Source organism: Synchiropus splendidus, chromosome 1 (assembly GCF_027744825.2).
Source record: "Synchiropus splendidus isolate RoL2022-P1 chromosome 1, RoL_Sspl_1.0, whole genome shotgun sequence".
NCBI lineage: Eukaryota > Metazoa > Chordata > Actinopteri > Syngnathiformes > Callionymidae > Synchiropus > Synchiropus splendidus.
The window spans coordinates 30,250,503-30,268,120 of NC_071334.1; the positions used below are offsets into that span (position 1 = coordinate 30,250,503).

Consider the following 17,618-nt stretch of genomic DNA (forward strand, 5'->3'; position numbering starts at 1 on the left):
GAAGACTAAGGATAGGCAAATAATATACTTAGTCTAAACTAGTTTATTTCTCATTTGATTATTTGAACAACTGACAAACGCACAAAACGACAATTTCAGAATCCGGAAGCGCGATGGTGTCACATGACAGCAGAAAAATGGCCGCTGTGCAATGGTAAGATATTTTTGTTTCAGCTAAAAATGACTTTTTCTTGAGATTGAATCAATATTTAAAGTTCAAATTATGACAGAACGTAATAAATAAAAAGTTGGCCTTGACTTTGTCACCCCTGATTGAGGATGTCTTGTGAAGAAGCATTGGTTATTGCACTGTTGCTTCGTATTTTTTGCGACATCAAAATAAAGATGAACCGATTCATCCTTTTTTCGTTCCGATTGTGCCTCACACTCCGGCTTAAAATCATCGAGCTGTCATGGAATCTGAAGGGTGGCTGTTGAATGGAATGTGAGCCAGACTAAATGCGGTTGTTGACTATTTGAATTTAACATGACATTTTAGTCATGCTGAAATAGCAGTTGTCAACGAAACTCCACTGCAATGCAATGAATTGTTTTTGTCGTGCAGTAAAATCAAATTGTGAAAACGTTATGTCATGCTCAGCCATCCTGTCCTTTCAAAAATTCTGTCAAAATTGTGCTGACAGGCGTTTTAGGGGTCGCAAGTATGAGGAGGAGCTCCAAGTACGTCGCCTGGAGGCAACGCCGGTCGAGTTCGGAGAGTATCATCCTCTTAAACCCATTATGGTAGAGGATCTTATTATATTCTTTTTTTTACCATTTACTGTGGTTACGATTAGTGACTCAACTACATTTTTGTTAAGGTTACGGACACTAAAACACGCCGTGGAGCACGGAAGGGCAGTACATCTTCTTCTTCGTCTTCATCTTCCTCTGCTGCCGCGACTGTTGACCCTCTCAGCTCCATGCTGGATGGGACTGACCCACTATCAATGTTTGCTGCAGCCAGTCAGACTCCTGCCATGTCTCATAGCGTTTCTGCAGGGGTGAGTTTTCAATCTAAACCTAAATTCAGTTGACTGTTGTTTTTAACAGTGCAGTGTTGTCCTTTTAGGATCTGGGACGAAAAAGAGGAGAGAAGGAGGAGCAGGCTTTGGGCCTAGACTTTGAACCTTGGGCAGGAAAGAGAGCAGAAATCCTGGCAAGATTCACAACCACTGAAAAATTGTCAATTGTGAGTTCCTTCTGTTTCATGAACTGTTACTGTGCTCATGTTATAACATGGTTTTAAATGTGATTTATTTATGCTCTACTTTCATCCCAAGACATTTTAAAATTGCTGGGCTGTTGAAAAAGTATGTTTCGATTTCATTATTGTTCAAAATGATTCTCTGAAAACACAATTTCTCGTCTAGACAATATTTACGTTAATGTCTTATGCACCATCGATGGACATTTAGCTTAGTCCTTCTGACTGAGCAGCTCCACATTGGATTATCTCTTAGAAAAATCTTTTCCTCTCACAAATTCAGGTTGATATAATATTTACATTTATATATACATTGATCAGATTTCTTTTCCCTTCCCTTCTAATTTTAGTTAATATGCTGTACATGACTGTTTTGTTTTATGAATATATATCTTCAGATATGTTGACGTTGGCTAACAAATATTTGTATCTTGCTTTTTCAGAATCTGTTCATGGGCGCTGACAAAGGTATGATGGGGTTTGTAATGATGAAAAGCTGCTTCCACAATTGTTCTATTTCTATTTCAAGGGAAATAGAAAGATTTGTTTCCTTTCCTTCTTCATTAATCTTAGTCCCTCACATGTAAAGAGAGTATCTTCACATCAAAATGAAATTTTAAATGCTTGTTTTTGCCAAACTGAATTTGGTTCAAGTTTACAAAATGGCTGCCACATTCAAGAAACACATGGAAAAACATTGTAGGATCCTTTAAAAAATTGTCTTTATCCACGTACATGTTGCTCAGTAGTTTCCATTCTTTTGTTGCTGCCATAGCACTCATTACTTTTGTATTTAGGTACATCAATCAATGATTACTGTTTCTAAAATGCACTTTTATGTTCCTTATTATTCGAACCGACTGTGTTTTCATTTTGTCACAGCAAATGCTCAGAGCCCTGGCTCATCAGCTGTTTCTGAGAAAGTTCGCACTCGACTGGAGGAGCTTGACGATCTGGAGGAGGTTTGTGAAGCTCTATTCAAATCCGTCTAAAGTCTGCAAAGATTTTAATTCATGTTCATCCTTTTATAGGGGTCCCAGAGAGAGCTGCTGAATCTCTCCCAGCAGGATTATGCTAACCGCATCGAGGAGCTCAACCAGTCCCTGAAGGAGGCCTGGGCCTCTGACCAAAAAGTCAAAGCCCTCAAGATCGTCATACAGGTAAATATGGGACATGTTTAAAGAGGACCAAGACAACACATGCTGAAATGTTCTGTTTCAGTGCTCTAAACTTCTGTCGGACACTGCTGTGATTCAGTTCTACCCATCCAAGTTTGTTCTCATCACTGACATCCTCGACACTTTTGGTGTGTATAGCGGCATCATATGCGTGTGTCAGCATCTCCTGCTTTAAAATAAAATCTCTATACTGTTTGCTTTTAAAGGCCGACTGGTGTACGACAGAATATGGAGCATGTGTTCCGAGCCGAGACCTTTATCAGGTGAGTCAGGTTCTTGTTCATAATCTCTTGTGTGGTTTTAAGGATTCATGTATTTGCTTGTGCTTCTCAGACTCATTCACAGTGGACGATGTGAATGACACGGCCAAAGAGACGTGCCTCAACTGGTTTTTTAAGATTGCCTCCATCAGAGAACTGCTGCCTCGACTGTATCCTTTCAGCATCAGCTTCTCTTGAATGTGATCGACATGCATGTAGTCTTAACTACAGGTGTTCAGCACTGCATTACACAGTGCTGCGTTACAATATTAAGGAAGAGAGAAAGTAGTTATTGTGTTTAAATAGTTATGTTGTGAGAGTCTTTCAGCAGATGATTTTGTCCAAAGTACAATTTCAACCATAATGCAGGCTCAAACAACCAGCTCCTGACGTCTAGTAAGAAACCAATTGCTTGCTGCATTGTGTTAGTGTGTATGTGTTCTTATAAAAACAAAGAAAAATCATGTTTTCAAAATGATTTTTCTTAACTGGAAGCAGATATGTGGAAGCTGCCATCCTGAAGTGCAATCGCTTCCTTAACAAATCGTAAGTTATTTATTTGTGCTTTGTGACTACTGTTTTGCTACTTGGCATGACATTTTTGAATGGATTTTTTACTAGAATGTTTCCCTGTTCTCTTTACAGGGGTATACAGGAGACCCTGACACGACTGACAGCCATGGTCAGAGGGATTGGTGACCCTCTGGTGGGTGCATACACCAGAGCCTACCTCTGCAGGGTGAGACTTACACTGTGCTATTATGATGTTTCACTCCAATCTCCACGCACTGCAACCTGGAATCTGGTATTGTTGGAAGTCTCACTGACTTTTGGCTCCTCAGGTGGGAATGGAGGTTGCCCCGCATGTGAAAGAAAGCCTGAACCGCAACTTCTTTGACTTGCTGGGAACCTTCCGCCAGATCAACAGCGAGAGTGTCCAGAACCAGCTGGTCATGCAGAGGGTGGAGCTGCCTGAGTACCTGACCCTTTATACACCCGCTATCAACTGGATCCTGCAGTGTATCGCCTACAGAGCTCCTGAGGTATGTGATGTCGTCAACAAATAGAAAAAGGTGTCAGTATAGCATCAGATAAGACACTTGTTTTGTTTTGTTTTTTGCTCAGGTTCTACTTACAGAGATGATTGAGCGATGCAAGCGGCTTGGCAACAAGTGAGTACTTCAGTCAGCCCAAACAACAATAATATAAACACCTACTTCTCTAACTGAACAAGTGACTGAATGTATGCTTGTTTCCTCTCAGTCCTTTGTTGCTGAATTCCGTCATGAGGGCTTTCAGGCCTGAGTTTGTAGCTGCCCGAGCGACCGACTTCATTGGAATGATTAAAGATTGTGATGAGTCCAATTTTCCCAAGGTGTTTTTTTCTTTCTTTGCTAAATGCTGAAGATGAAGGAGCTTTGACCTTGAGCATGATTATGGTTTCTTCCTCAGCATCTGTTGTTTGGGTCTCTGGGCCGCAGTCTGTCGTGTGCCGACCCTCCAGAGTCGGAAAGACTTACAATTCTCAATGAAGCCTGGAAGGTCATCACCAAAGTCCGCAGTCCTCGGGTAAAGCATGTCCTCATGGATTCATATATTGGCTGTGTTTCAGGACACTATCTCTCATACTAATGTAATGGTATTACTGCTGATGAATTTCCACCACTGTGGGCCTGATAAACATTATCTAATCTAATCTAATGAGCTTTTTTTTATCTATGTTTCATTACTGACATATACAGCACTGAGAAAATTCAGGTCTGTTCGTCGCTTTTCTCACAAGCTGCAGCATGTTTAAATAGCAGCGACTTTGAAGTGTGGCCATACATAAAAGGTATGTTATTTAAGTTCTCCGAAATTTCTGCTGCAGGATTACATCAACTGTGCAGAGATCTGGGTGGAGTTCACCTGCCGACATTTTACAGTAAGTCAAGGATGGTGCTACTGTTTTCTAGTCATCAAGTCTTCTAGGTAAAAAAAAAAAAAAAAACAGAAAATTTAGCTGAAACTTAAATGCAAAATACTTTATGTTCTGTGTTAAAATGAAAAGCACATCATATTGCAGACAGAATTGTGTTATTTGTACACCATGTGTTCTACTCAGTATATAGCTTTTCCTGTTTTTTATTTTCATGTTATCGAAGAACATTTGCTTCATTTCAGTCCAAAAGTCACGTGTAGCTCATCATCACTTCCTGAGCATTATTATTTAACCTTCTCCAACAGTTGAATGTGGATCTACTTGTTTGTCTCTTCATTAACTGATGTCTGGCAAATTCTAGTTTGAGTAAACCACAGGAATGCTACTGGACTATATCTTCAAGTTCTCTATTTTGCTTTAGAAACGTGAGGTCAACACTGTCCTGGCTGACATCATTAGACACATGACCCCAGACCGAGCATTTGAAGATGCCTACACTCAGGTCAGTCATCGTAGAAATGATTTACTTTGACTGCACTTTAATCTCACTCCTGGTTTCCTCCTAATTTAGCTTCAGTCTGTGATCAGGAGGATCCTCACATACTTCAATGATTTCTCCGTCCTCTTCTCCATGGTGAGCCCGAAAACACTACTGATCAAATTTTGCAACCTATCTGTGTATTTCTGGCTCATGCGTTATCCATGTTCAATTGCTTTTCCAGGAGCGCTTCCTGCCTTTCCTCGATATGTTCCAGAAGGACAGTGTGAGAGTGGAGGTCTGCAGGTCCATCATGGAGGTTTTCCTTCGGTAAGAGCCACGACAAGTGGATCACGACTGCAAATGGGATAACTTGATTCCTATTTAAATTGTTCAAAATGTTGTACTTTATATCTGAAGTTTATTTTTACACCTTTGTTGGAAATGTTTTGGCTTTTGTCACTTCACTTGTGTAGAAGTGCTATTGTGCAAGACATTCCAAACGCTCCACATTTCTTAGAGATTTAATGTCACGCTTCCCTCCTCAAATCACTGATTTCCCAGTATTCACTGAAATAAGATAAACATGGAGTCCACCTTCTCAGCCGTCGCCATAATGTCAACTTTATACACCACAAAACTTCTTCTGAACTATTTCAAATGAGCCCAATGCAGTTTGTCAAGTGAGTATTTACTCAGAAGAAACAAACATGTCTCTCATATTTTTATTTATTTTTTATCATCAGTTAAATTAGTTTTTTGGTGGGCCACCAATCAGCTTTGTCTGATAAATTGTTGTCCAGTTTTCTATGTAAGGTTCAAACGGCATTTTCCCTTTTATAGTATTTTGAAGTGAATTAAGTGGAATTTACTTGACTGACACTTTTTCCAGCCGATGCCTTTCTCAGCAGTTGAAAGCACTTAAGTCCCAAGTGCTGTTTCTTACTCATTACTTTAAATTACTCCTTCAGCTATTTTGTGAAATTCAATCACATGTGACCACATAAAGGAAAAACATCTGACCTCTACAGCAAGGAACGAAGAGTTGTACCTCAAATTAAATTTTATTTCCCTAATCTTACCACGCACATCTTCAGCTATACTGGATAGATTTTCGAAATTGTTACTGTAGTTCGGTAAATATTTCTGTTTAATGCTCAAATGAAACCTTTTCTGACTGTTTCTCCTCAGACACCAGCTGGAACCCACCAGAGACCCGGTCATCCTCAACGCCATGCTGCACATCTGCAAGACCATGCACGACTCTGTCAAGTATGCCGTCATTTTATCAGTGTACTCTGTTTTTTGTTGTTACTTACAAATAATCATGATAACCTTACATTACAAATCAACAGTGTTTTCATGGCAAATTATTTATTTCATAATGTTATGAATTCAAGATTATTAACTGGATGGGGGTTTGTTGTTTAGTGATCGGAAACCGCAGATAAATAAAACACTTCAAAATGGCTTGTAAATGATGCTCAGTATGTGGTGTCTTCTTCAGTGCTCTGACTCTGGAGGATGAAAAACGATCTTTGGCATCGCTGATAATCGGATTCATACGCATGGTGAGAACATAAAGCTGTTTTAGGGCCGTTTTCTTGTCATTTCATTTTAGTTCTTGAAGCAAATTTCTCTTCTATTGTCTGTTGTGGTTCCCAGGTGTCTTTCGGGCGTGACTTTGAGCAGCAGCTGAGTTTCTGTGTGGAGGCTCGAGCAACATTCTGTAACCTGGAGCCAGTGCTGATGCAGCTTATTCATGTAACCACATGAAATTAGATGGTTTTTGCCGCCAACACCATTTATTTAAAGATAAATAAACTACTCAGTCATACGTGTATTAGCTGCATATTAGACTGTAATTAAATAAATAATAAATGACAGTCTAATATTACAGTCTGGTAGCGTCTTGTTAAGCCTGACTACATGGGGCACCATGGTTCCCTCTGAACAGCATCATTGTTAACCATAAATAAGCAAAAAACAGTCTCTTAATAGTTAAAATGTGTTCCCCAATCCAAAGTGTAACCCAAGACTCCTATCTGGGAGTTTCTCTCTGCGCCCTCATGAGGTGATAATGTGTCTCGACCTGTGGCGTAGATGGTGAACCAGCTGGCGATGGAGACCAGGAGGGTGATGAAAGGGAGTCACTCCAGGAAAACTGCAGCCTTCGTCAGGGTGACTCAAACTCACCAAGTGACTCACATTTGCTCTGGAAATATGGATCTGTTGTTCAAACGGAGGCTTTCTCCCTCTCTCTCTGTCTCGCTCTCAGGCCTGTGCCGCCTACAGCTTCATCACCATCCCATCGCTGAGCAGCATCTTCAGCCGCCTCAATCTCTACCTGCTGTCAGGTCAAGTGGCATTAGCCAACCAGTGTCTGTCCCAGGGTGAGAGGCGAACGACTGTGATCTCTATTACATCTTTCCTTCCCTCTTCATTCTTTACCTCTCCTCTCCGCAGCGGACGCATTCCTTAAAGCTGCAGTTAGCCTTCTTCCTGAAGTTCCTCGCTCCATCAGTGTCGAGGGAAAACTTCGCTCCTCTGAGAGCTACCTGCTGGATTTCATCAGCAACTTCATTGGGACGTTGCTGGTGGTCCCGGTAATGTTGTGCATAACATAAAATGGAAAGCTAGTCAGCGTGTTGATGTTTGCATCTGCTTAAAAGAGAAAACATTGTGGTGATTTTTAACAATTTAGAACTGGAAAATTTGACATTAAACAGACCAGCAAACGCAGTATATGTTTACAATATGCCATTGACTTGATAAAAATTATTTATGTTATGCTGTTTATGCTACTTGTTTTCTGTTACTATTAATGTTTTTGTTCTTTTATTATCTATGAATGATCTATGAACTGAAACATTGACTACGAGCCCTCAGCTGCTTGCTGAATATTTGGTTGATGGTTGATGGAGATTTTTTTTACGTTCTCATTTCTTGTGCTTGACAGGACCACCCCGAGCATGGTGTCCTCTACCTGGTCCGTGGTCTGCTCAACATGGTGCAGGATTACGTCTGGGAGGAGAACAGCGATGCTAAAGTTCGGATCTACATTTGTGCTGTTCCTCTCTTGGCAGCCATGAGTCAAGAAACGTACCTCTACTCCATCCCCAAGAGTAAGTGGCTGAGCTGCTGTGTTTTTTTTCTTTTTAGGTGTGCGTGTCACTCATTTCTTGTTTTTTAATTCAGTGGACTCCAATGAAACACTGTATGGTGGAGACCCCAAGTTTTTATCCGAGATATCCAAGCTGTGTGAGGCCTTGATAGGACAGATCCTAGATCACCTGAAAGTTCTGGGTCAGGAGGAGGTGAGACATTTATTTTAACTGTTGTGGTTTGTGTGTAACTAAATCTGGGTCTGGCTCTGAATTCAAATCTCCGTAGAACTTCCAGTGTCCAACTTATCTCACTGTGGTGTTCACATTGCATTCAGTGGCATTTATGGAAGCAGGGATTTGAAGATGTGACTTCATCATTTATTAATCTCAATCTAAAGCATTTATTAATCTAAATCTAATGAACTTTTTAGATTCAGAACTTGTGGCCCTGATTTTGCTCCATAAATTGGTACACTGTGATCTACCATCAGAGGATAGTTCAGGTCGTGGCTCAGGGAAAAGCTAAAGACGCGATTGTTTATACTTGTTGTTGGTCAGTTTTGAACATATTCACTGTTATTTGTTGACTTTGGTACCAGCAATGTTGAGAACTGTAGTATTGAAATTGTCAAGAATATAGTTTTTTTAGTTTTTCAAATAAATATATATAGAGAGAAGGAGAAGGTTGGAAGAAAAAATGAACTTACTGAACCGCTTTTTGGTGCGAACCTGTTACAGCAGTACACACGCCGCCAAGGTTCTGTGGCCTTCTCGCTCTTTGGCGTTCTTCTGGCTCACGGTGACCTGAGGAACAACAAGCTGAACCAGCTCGCCGTCAATCTGTGGAACCTAAGCCACAAGCATGGTTACTGTGACACCAGAGTCTCTGTGAGTTCCTGTGCACTTGACAGCTGCCATCCTGACTCCAGTTGATATCCGTTTGTCTCAATAGGTTCGGACTCTGGAGTCCATCAAACATCATGCCCAGCATGCCGACATGGCACATCTGTCGGACATGGTCCCGAGGCTGGCCCTGCAGTCACGAACATAAACTCGTGTTCCTGATATTCGAGTGTTGAAAGAGGTCAAATGCCTGAGTGTCTTTATAAAATAAGTGATTTAAACAGATATTTTCTGTGCCAAGGTTTGCTAGTACTTTATTCCAGAACTAAAGCCAATAATCACTTATTCATAAGTTGGTTCATTACTTTTTCCTCTCAATATAATTTAATATACTGTCGACTTTAAATATTCAGTTATTCAACCACAAATGTAAATATTTTACTGCCGCTCTTAGCATTCCAACCATCATCTCTAACAAAGAACGTTATGACTAAAAATGAATGGTTTTATGTTAATGTTAATATTCATATTAATATCCCGACACTTAATCTTCATTGTCCATACCTCATATTTCATATAAAATGTAATGCTCTTATGTGCTTCCGACCTGTGTACTATGTTGATACCATAGTAACAGAATGTATCACGTGACTTGTGTATGAAGCATTTGCATTGTTGCAAAAAGAACACTGCGAACATTGTGAGGCATCCGTCATGTTGTCAATCATTTATTTAATCAATGGATCTGTCGAAAGGCAAACACTCCTGTTTTGCTGTCAGAAACAAAACATGAGAAGAGAACTCATGCAATTAGCTGGCAGGTGTTTGGAGAGAGACGTTGGACCTTGGTCATGCATTTCTTGTTTGATGCCATGTTTTTGAAGTATGAACAACTGATCTGAACTGTCTACACTTCAACAATAAACTTCACACTTCAATGTTAAACACTGAGTCCTTGGCTTTTATTGTCTGTTCTGCTTTCAGTGTAAGTTGAAAGAAGTATTTGGTTGATAAACGTCACAGTCAGAGTTGAGCAGGATGATGCAGAAAAGACTTAAGAGTTGTTCATGTGAGGGTGGAGCAGAGGAAGAATGTCCAGCAGACAGTGCCGCCTGCATCCCATCGATTTAGAATTTTAATACAAATGAGCTAGAGGAGCAGGTCGTATGTGAATGTTTGGAAGCTTAGTTTGAAAAAGGATTGGAGGGAATCGTTGTCGCAGCTACGGCTGCAATTGTTATTGTTGGACGTAAGGCAAAGTCTGCAGAATTAAAGTTGGTTTGAAACCAAGAATCGTTATCTTTGTGCATCTCCACAAGCAAGGCTAGACTCAAGTCCTATTAACGTTGAATGAGGGTTTTCCAAAATCCCATCACTTCCACTTGTGTAGTTGAACCTGCTGTGCGTGTGAGGGATGGCGTGAATAAGGACAAACACTGAAATTAAAACTCCGATAAACTCCCAACAATGACTCAGCTAGGTAGACGCCTTGTGTTTTTACCAAGAATTATTAGATTCCATCATGGACAGACAGAAAATGGAAACTTAATTGTCAAACTTAACTACAAGTTCGTTTAATTTACCAATTGAAAGAATTATAACAGAAAAAGTGAAGAGACCAACGTATGTTGAGCTGTGAGTGTCAAGCAAACATCAGTGAGGTAACAGGAAGCCTCTCTTCGATTCATTTAATTACAATACACACGTGGATTCCACGCCTGGACTCCATTGTTTTCTTGTAGCAGTGACATTGTGTTCTTGTTATAGCGTAAGAGAGTCCAAAACTAAAGAAAGTAATGGTTAGAATAAAATTATTTCACATTTATTCGACAAGAGAAAGTGTTGCGGTTTTGTGCCATCAGTCCCAGCTGTGATGTTGTTTTGGATGGGATGGATCACCAAAAAGGAGGGGTTGCCTTCAACCTCAACCTGCCAGTTGTGAGAGGGAAGTTCTCAGGTATTCCCCTTTGTTTTTGTTAGTTTGCTCTCGACGGCCCCAACTGCAGGTTCAGTCCAGCTCAATGGGGCTGCTGTCCTCCTGGACCTCCTCTGCTGTGTCGTCATCATCGCCCGACCCCATCAGACTGTTGAGCAGGTTCCCTGCAGGAGCAAGCATCACAGTTGTGAATCGTGGGTTTACACTTCCCACTTTGTCTTCACAGCGAGAGATTCATTGATTCACTCATCAGAAACAATAATACATCCCATTTTTATCAATAACGAAACGTATTTTACATCACACTTATTGTTATGACATTTGACATGGGACCCCAAGGACCCCAAACCTGCAGCATGTGACCCACACTTCGGGAAACTCTTTATATTGGCACAAAATTGACTATGTATTTGCTACACAACTTTTACAAAATGTTCCTAACAGTTACCTTTTATAGGCACCAGTTTTGCAACAACTTCATGTTAATACTTATCCCATTTGAGACATTCCAATTTAAGTGCATCCCATGTTTCATCACGTCAGATCACCCTGTTTCTTCAGAAATGTACGAAATAGAACCATTACACTCATTCCAATGTTTACTCACCGAACAGCCCGCCATACGATGGAGACTGTTTGGGTGGAACACCAAAGAAAAGTTGTCCTATTCTGTCGAGATACTGGTGACAGAAGCAAGAGCAGAAGCCAACACATGAATGTTAGAATTTAAATATCAATGCAATTATTTTAGTTTTCAAAAGAGACACAGAAGAACTCACCTCATTATACATGGGGTCCCTCTTCAGGGAGGGTTGGTATTGCTCACATAACACTGTGAAAACGGTTAATTTGCCCCTGAGGATGAACAGAGAAACATTTTAGTCTTTTCGATCTATTTCATCATCAATAAGTATTAAATCAAAACCAACCAGAGGATGTTTTCCTATCATGGTCATGTCAGTTTAATAAAAACAGCCCCTATTATACCCACACCCACAAAGTTTTTAAAGCCACAACAATAGCAGAAAAAAAGATCATATATTTATGGATGTTAATAAAAGTGCTTACAAAAACTCTGTTCACCTCAAAGCATTTTCACAAATTAATGTTATGATAAACAGGTGTGAAAGGGGACAATGAGCAGCAACATCTAGATGAATGACTTAGCTATACATTCATCTACATGTTACACACAGATCATTCATTCTTATGTCATAATTGCTTACAACACACAGTTCTTGGAGTTCTCTAATAGAGATAAGATTATTTTTTGCATCCGTCCGTTGTACAACGTTTGATTGTTCTTGGGCCACGGCCGCAGACAGAGACTGGATTGGAAGCGCTTACCCATCAACCGCAAGCAGCAGAAACCAGATAAAGTTCAGGAGAGGCTGGACAAAGGGAGGGCCTTTCTCTATGGACGGGTGTTTCTCTGTGTACGTGCTGAATACCACTGAAGCTCCGCTTTTATTCTTTAAACAAAGAAACCTGTAGAGGAGGTTCGGATGAGAGACGGTTTTGACGGTGACATAAAGACTGCACACAGTCACACTTTAAGAGGTCTGACTAGAAATAAATGAGTAGAGATCAAATGAGGAGTTGATAATGGAAACAAATGTGCTTCAAAGTGTATAGTCAGCAATTCAGCCCCAATCTTATGAATAATTTCAAGATGTAGACAGCAGGTTGGAATGGTTACAGCGATTTTGTTTGGTGGCATTTGGTGTCATTGCTGTGAGTGACTTACTGTAGGACGGCTTGCGCCACAAACATGTCGACTTCACTACGAAAGCCTCTTGATGCCGAATACTCCACCAGCATCTGTGCACAGCCCTCGCCATCAGACGAATGCAGGAAATGGTAACGTGACTCACTGTAGTTTTGCTCTAGCACACAAAGAGAAAGACTTGTCAGTGAAATTTTTTGCTCTAGCACACAAAGAGAAAGACTAACAGTGAAATTTATATTTCAAATTAACGTGTGTTATATATTCAAGTGTCGACCACCCTGCACGTATTGTAATTTCCGGACTATAGGCCGCTACTGGAGACAAGAAGCAGCAGCTGAGACCAACTATGGTGTCGGAACTTCGGACACATGGGGGAAAAAAGGCACATTTTGAGCGCTTTAATGTGAATCAAAGATTTGAGGAGTTCATGGTTCAAGTTCAGAACATTGCAGAGTTTGTTTCATAAGTCAGCCTCGGTGCTTGTAATTTTCGTTTCAACATCGCATTCATCCATTATTTATTCATCTAGTACAATACAGCAACACAGCATATTACAACTTCTGTGTATGAAGTCTAGATTGGATGAAAGATTTGTATTTTATGAGCAATATGCTCCATATAATTTCACTACAGAAAGTGTATTGAGTGAGATGGAAGTATTTCAAAGTCATCTCTGCTGAATAGCTCCTTTCTTTCCCCAACCTAAATACGATGTACACATTTATCCCAAGGTTTAGCACCAGACAATCTGGCAGTTCTCCTGTTTATACAAGTACCTTTCCATAACGTGACTGCCAAGAGCTGGTGTAGTTTTGGATGTCCCAACTTGCCGGACCCTCCTGTGGACCACTTCAAGGCTCGTGACACAAACGCTACCCTTTCGGGAGAGTTCTGATCCATTTGGCTAAACAGCTTTGCGAGGCTTTCTGCAAACCACGAGAGACCCATCAGTGCTATGGTACTGAACATTGTCATTATCAATGAACAAATCATTAGGTGCAACTCACCTAATATTTCATCTTCAACTGTTGTCTCTGATTTCTCCAACACTTCAAGCACCAGCATGGACAGATCTGCAGCACTATTTTGCTGAGAAAAAAGAACAATGGGTGAGAGTATGAAATGGGTAGCTTGTGACATATACAGTACATGACAACAGGTCACACTGAGAGATTTAAATACCTGATTGTAGCTGAAAAAGAGTAGAGCACCATTGTACATCAGCTCCCTTGCCTCAGCATGTTTTGACTGCGACATGTACCTGTCGATAGATAGTAGCGTGTGTCAGAGAGATTCGAGGTTTGGGTCGTTACACCTGCAGGTGCAGACATGAACCCTGTTTGCGTCACACAATATTGCTTAATGATAATCAGTAGGAAGAAGAGGTGGGGCACAATTAATCCAAAAATATGCACAACATTATACGGACAGTTGTTGGCCAGATTAAAAAGCGGGTGGTTTCTAACGTGATTATTTATGTCTGAATGAGGAATGACGCAAAAATAACACGCTACGTTCGCTACCGAAGACAGATTGCGGCAGTGTACAATTGGCTGTTTTGCGTTAGGGTAACATGTCTGATCTTCGTCAATCTTAGATAAGTCAATGGAATAGGATAATAACAGCTATTGAGTTATTTCAGATCCAAATACATTGTGGTGGGGACTATCCGGTCGGTTAGCTACCGAGTATTGCTAAATATGAAGCTATGTCGCTAGCATCTTCAGATTGACACCTCGATAGTCCAAACAAACGTGCGAATATGGCAAAAGTGGGAGGGACTCCAGTGACGCATTCCAATCATAGACGAGCAGCTGAGGAGCACGGTTGACAGAAGAATGATCTGGAACGCAAAGGCCTCGGACGAACCATTACCTGAAGAAAAGCGTTCTGTACATCTGATGTGCTTCATAGTAGTCTCCCTTTTCCACACTGGCGCGCAGCTTTCCTTCAACCCTTTGAACGCCACCGCGGTTCCTGGCACTAGAGCCTCTCAGAGACTCCTGCTCCGACATCTTCAGCGCCGTGCAAGTCCGGATCCCAGAGTAGACCGGGCACCGGAGAGCTGCAATGAAAACTTCCTACTCTTCTTCTTGGGCGTTCGGTGGCGAGTCAACTCAGAGACGCATTACTGCCACCGCCTGGGCTACAGAGAATGTGCAGGACAAGAATAGTTGCGCTGGAATAAGATACCGCAAGTCGTTTCTTCTGTTTTCTGCGTATATTGTTACAAGAACAAACTTCCTTCCGAGAACCATAGCACCTAACATGAGAGACAGCAGTTAACAAAGTGGAGACAGGGCAAATGAAAACAAATTAAAGCAGTTTTGTCGTTGTTTTTTCTTTTTTTTGTTTGTCTTCATCTGTGGTCTAAGAGTATCCACCACGGATTGAAGGGGCAAAATATATTGCAATGGTTCTCGTTTGTCAAATTACAATATTTTATGGTCAGAAAAACTTAAATTCTAGCTGCAAATGAATGATAAATTCACCAAATAAATTGATCTATTTCAAATATTCTAATTCTAGTCTAACGATTAGTGAACTTGTCGTCGTATGACGTTTATAGTTCTGTGCAGAACAAAAAAAAGTGTGTAAATTGTTGTGAGCTCCATCAGCCATGTTGACAGTCACGACTACCTTCACGTTTAATATACACACATATAACACACTACTCGTCCGGTCGTGGGGTTGTAAACACTTGTGCTAAGTGCTGCTTTGAAACGTAACGTTTTATTGCTCAGTTCATCTGAAAAGGTGACTGGGTGGCTCACCTTTTGAGGGATTCGATGAAGGACCTGGCGATGATGGAAGAGGAGCACAGGGCAGACCAAAACAAACTTCTCCGCCGATTCAAAACCATCCCAGATAAAGGTCTCGTGGGTGGCTGAGAAGTTTGTGTAACCACTGGCAGAAGTGCTACACAGCGAAATTTACGCTTCTGAAAATAAAAACACAAATTTTTATATTTTATTAAATCGCTTAATCAATATCCGATGTAATTTTATTTATTTATTTCGATTCTTGAGTTTGTCAATCGTTTCTAGTTCTTTAAATTGACCAATAATTGGTTGCGTAAAGGTGATTCAATGCCAACTTGTCCTGTTCGCCCGTTAGTCCACACTGCTGCATGATTTCTTTTCTTTTCTTTTTTGTAATACAGAGTAAATCCACTAGATGTCGACAACCACCAAAACACTACACACGTCTCTAAACGACGTGACGGTATCTCGATTACTTTTACGATGTAAAAGACATAACTGGACCAAACTTGTCCATATCTCGGCCGACATTGCTCATGTTGCATAACAAAAGCCTGTTTCACCACTCACGAATCTGATCTTCATCTCATTGATCACAAATGTACCGGTACTACGGAGGAAGTGGCTCCTGCATCCCACGCAGAAGAGGGTTTTCCGGTTAAAGTTTCCTTTGTGACCAGGAAGTGGTGCGATGCTGTGTGTCCATATATACAAATCACACCACCCGGGACCATGAAAAGTAAGTGCCATTGCCTTTATCTTGAAAAAAAAGCGGCTGAAAATCCTGTCGGTGTTGAACGCACTGCGGCTTTGATGTCAGATTAGAGAAGCATGCTAAAGCTAACCGGCTAACTGGCACCGTTTGGTTGCCAGACCGCGACATGTTAACTGTTATGATGTTTTGGTTCATGTGTTTCTTTGGCTTCATGACTTTGTAGACGTGCCCTGTTACCGCGGTTGCGTTTATCTCGTGCTTGTAGTGAGTCTCCCACCCAGACATGCTAACAATAGCCTTAGCCTGCAAGTGTGTTTTGAACAGTGACAGCTGCATCAACAGAAAGGCCTCCTGCAACGTGGAAACTCCCTTTATTGTTGCTGCTGTTTGTTTTCTAAACGTTAATTATTGTTGGATAAAAACGCCACGAGACACGCCCTAGATGCGCCTTAATGCAGCGCTGGATTACCATAAATCAAAGATTTATTACCCTGATATGATCCATATCAAGTGAACGATATTGCAGTTTATTCACAATGTTTCTTTTTCCTCAACAGAATTCTTTGCTGGTGGAATGGTCTCTTGCATGCTAATAATTTCGTGAACGGTGAGTGATTTATAGTTTGGTTTTTCTTTGTGACAATAACCAGCAGAGAACATGAACATTTTTATATTGTTATGTATATCATTTCTATGTGGAAAAAGAGGAGATTTGAGGATGTGCCTAGATTTGCTGCACCTATCAAGTATGTGTAGAGGAATGCTCAAATGTACTGCGATAAATCAGACTGCGTGTCTGGACAGCAGACATGATGGGAAAGGGAGGATGCAGCAAGCGATGCGGAAACAAGACTCTTCGGATCCATTTAAGTAGATGTGGCTGCTTATCAGGTCGTCATCCATCTGTGTATACCTGTTCAATCACGATGAAGCTTCCAGCCTGTTTCCAATCACTGCAACTGTGATTGAAGACTATATGGAGAGGCAAGAAAATCAGTGTTCCTTCATATCAGTGTGTGTCCAAGGTGACTACGTGTCCTTTACAAGTACGTCCTGGAGTTTGGCATGTATTGTCAACATTTATAGTGACAGTTACCAAGAAATGTAGTTGCTGGGTGCTGTAACAGATAAAGCAACTGATGGAGAAAGTATGCAGCGTTTCAATGGTCAAAATAACAGAAACATTACTAGCAACACAAACATTGGCTGTACTGTAGGAACATGGCCATCGGTGGCTGGAACCTTTAGGCCTTACCTTCTAATTCTGCTGTCCGATGTCTTGACATTTGATCATTTAAATCGCAGTATTTCATTGTAGTATCATTGACTGTATATTATATTTGTTCCTGTTGGATTAAAATATGCTGCCAAACCCACCTGTATGGCTTTTTATGTAATCATGTCAGTTATTTATAGCCTTAGCTATGATAAGACTTGCTTTGTGATGTCAGCATCTCTTCCTTTTGTAATACTGTCTTTCAG

General features: G+C 40.8%; 3 protein-coding genes across 6 annotated transcripts in view; 2 read left to right on the forward strand and 1 right to left on the reverse strand.

Moving 5' to 3' along the window:
• Positions 1–104: 104 nt before the first annotated feature.
• On the forward strand, positions 105–9,949 carry vps35l (VPS35 endosomal protein sorting factor like). The gene is made up of 30 exons (XM_053859396.1): positions 105–154; positions 645–744; positions 822–1,004; positions 1,073–1,192; positions 1,651–1,675; positions 2,090–2,169; positions 2,239–2,367; positions 2,429–2,513; positions 2,592–2,648; positions 2,719–2,815; positions 3,144–3,191; positions 3,291–3,384; positions 3,488–3,688; positions 3,771–3,817; positions 3,909–4,020; positions 4,098–4,214; positions 4,516–4,569; positions 4,988–5,068; positions 5,138–5,200; positions 5,289–5,374; positions 6,236–6,316; positions 6,552–6,615; positions 6,710–6,808; positions 7,148–7,225; positions 7,323–7,437; positions 7,511–7,650; positions 8,004–8,169; positions 8,243–8,361; positions 8,890–9,039; positions 9,104–9,949. The coding sequence occupies exons 1-30, from the start codon at positions 114–116 to the stop codon at positions 9,200–9,202; spliced, it is 2,931 nt and encodes a 976-aa protein (XP_053715371.1). The 5' UTR covers positions 105–113; the 3' UTR covers positions 9,203–9,949.
• On the reverse strand, positions 9,691–17,524 carry get4 (guided entry of tail-anchored proteins factor 4). Of its 3 annotated transcripts, none has more exons than XM_053859434.1 (11): positions 17,392–17,524; positions 15,434–15,600; positions 14,535–14,800; positions 13,842–13,920; positions 13,667–13,748; positions 13,436–13,585; positions 12,678–12,816; positions 12,278–12,418; positions 11,710–11,785; positions 11,538–11,610; positions 9,691–11,094 (listed from the first exon to the last, which is right to left on the reverse strand). In XM_053859434.1, the coding sequence occupies exons 3-11, from the start codon at positions 14,672–14,674 to the stop codon at positions 11,003–11,005; spliced, it is 972 nt and encodes a 323-aa protein (XP_053715409.1). In that variant the 5' UTR covers positions 14,675–14,800; positions 15,434–15,600; positions 17,392–17,524; the 3' UTR covers positions 9,691–11,002. The 3 variants fall into 3 exon arrangements, with proteins under 3 accessions (XP_053715409.1, XP_053715387.1, XP_053715398.1); XM_053859412.1 differs by having other exon boundaries at positions 14,535–14,805; XM_053859423.1 differs by having other exon boundaries at positions 14,535–14,922.
• Positions 15,869–17,618, forward strand: part of mrtfab (myocardin related transcription factor Ab) — a 35,180-nt gene continuing 33,430 nt past the window's right edge. The window contains exons 1-2 of one of the 2 annotated variants that reach the window (XM_053859348.1): positions 15,869–16,160; positions 16,694–16,743. The gene's annotated coding sequence lies outside the window, so the exon portion shown is untranslated. The remainder of the gene's footprint in view (positions 16,161–16,693; positions 16,744–17,618) is intronic. The other variant, XM_053859365.1, reaches the window with a different exon arrangement.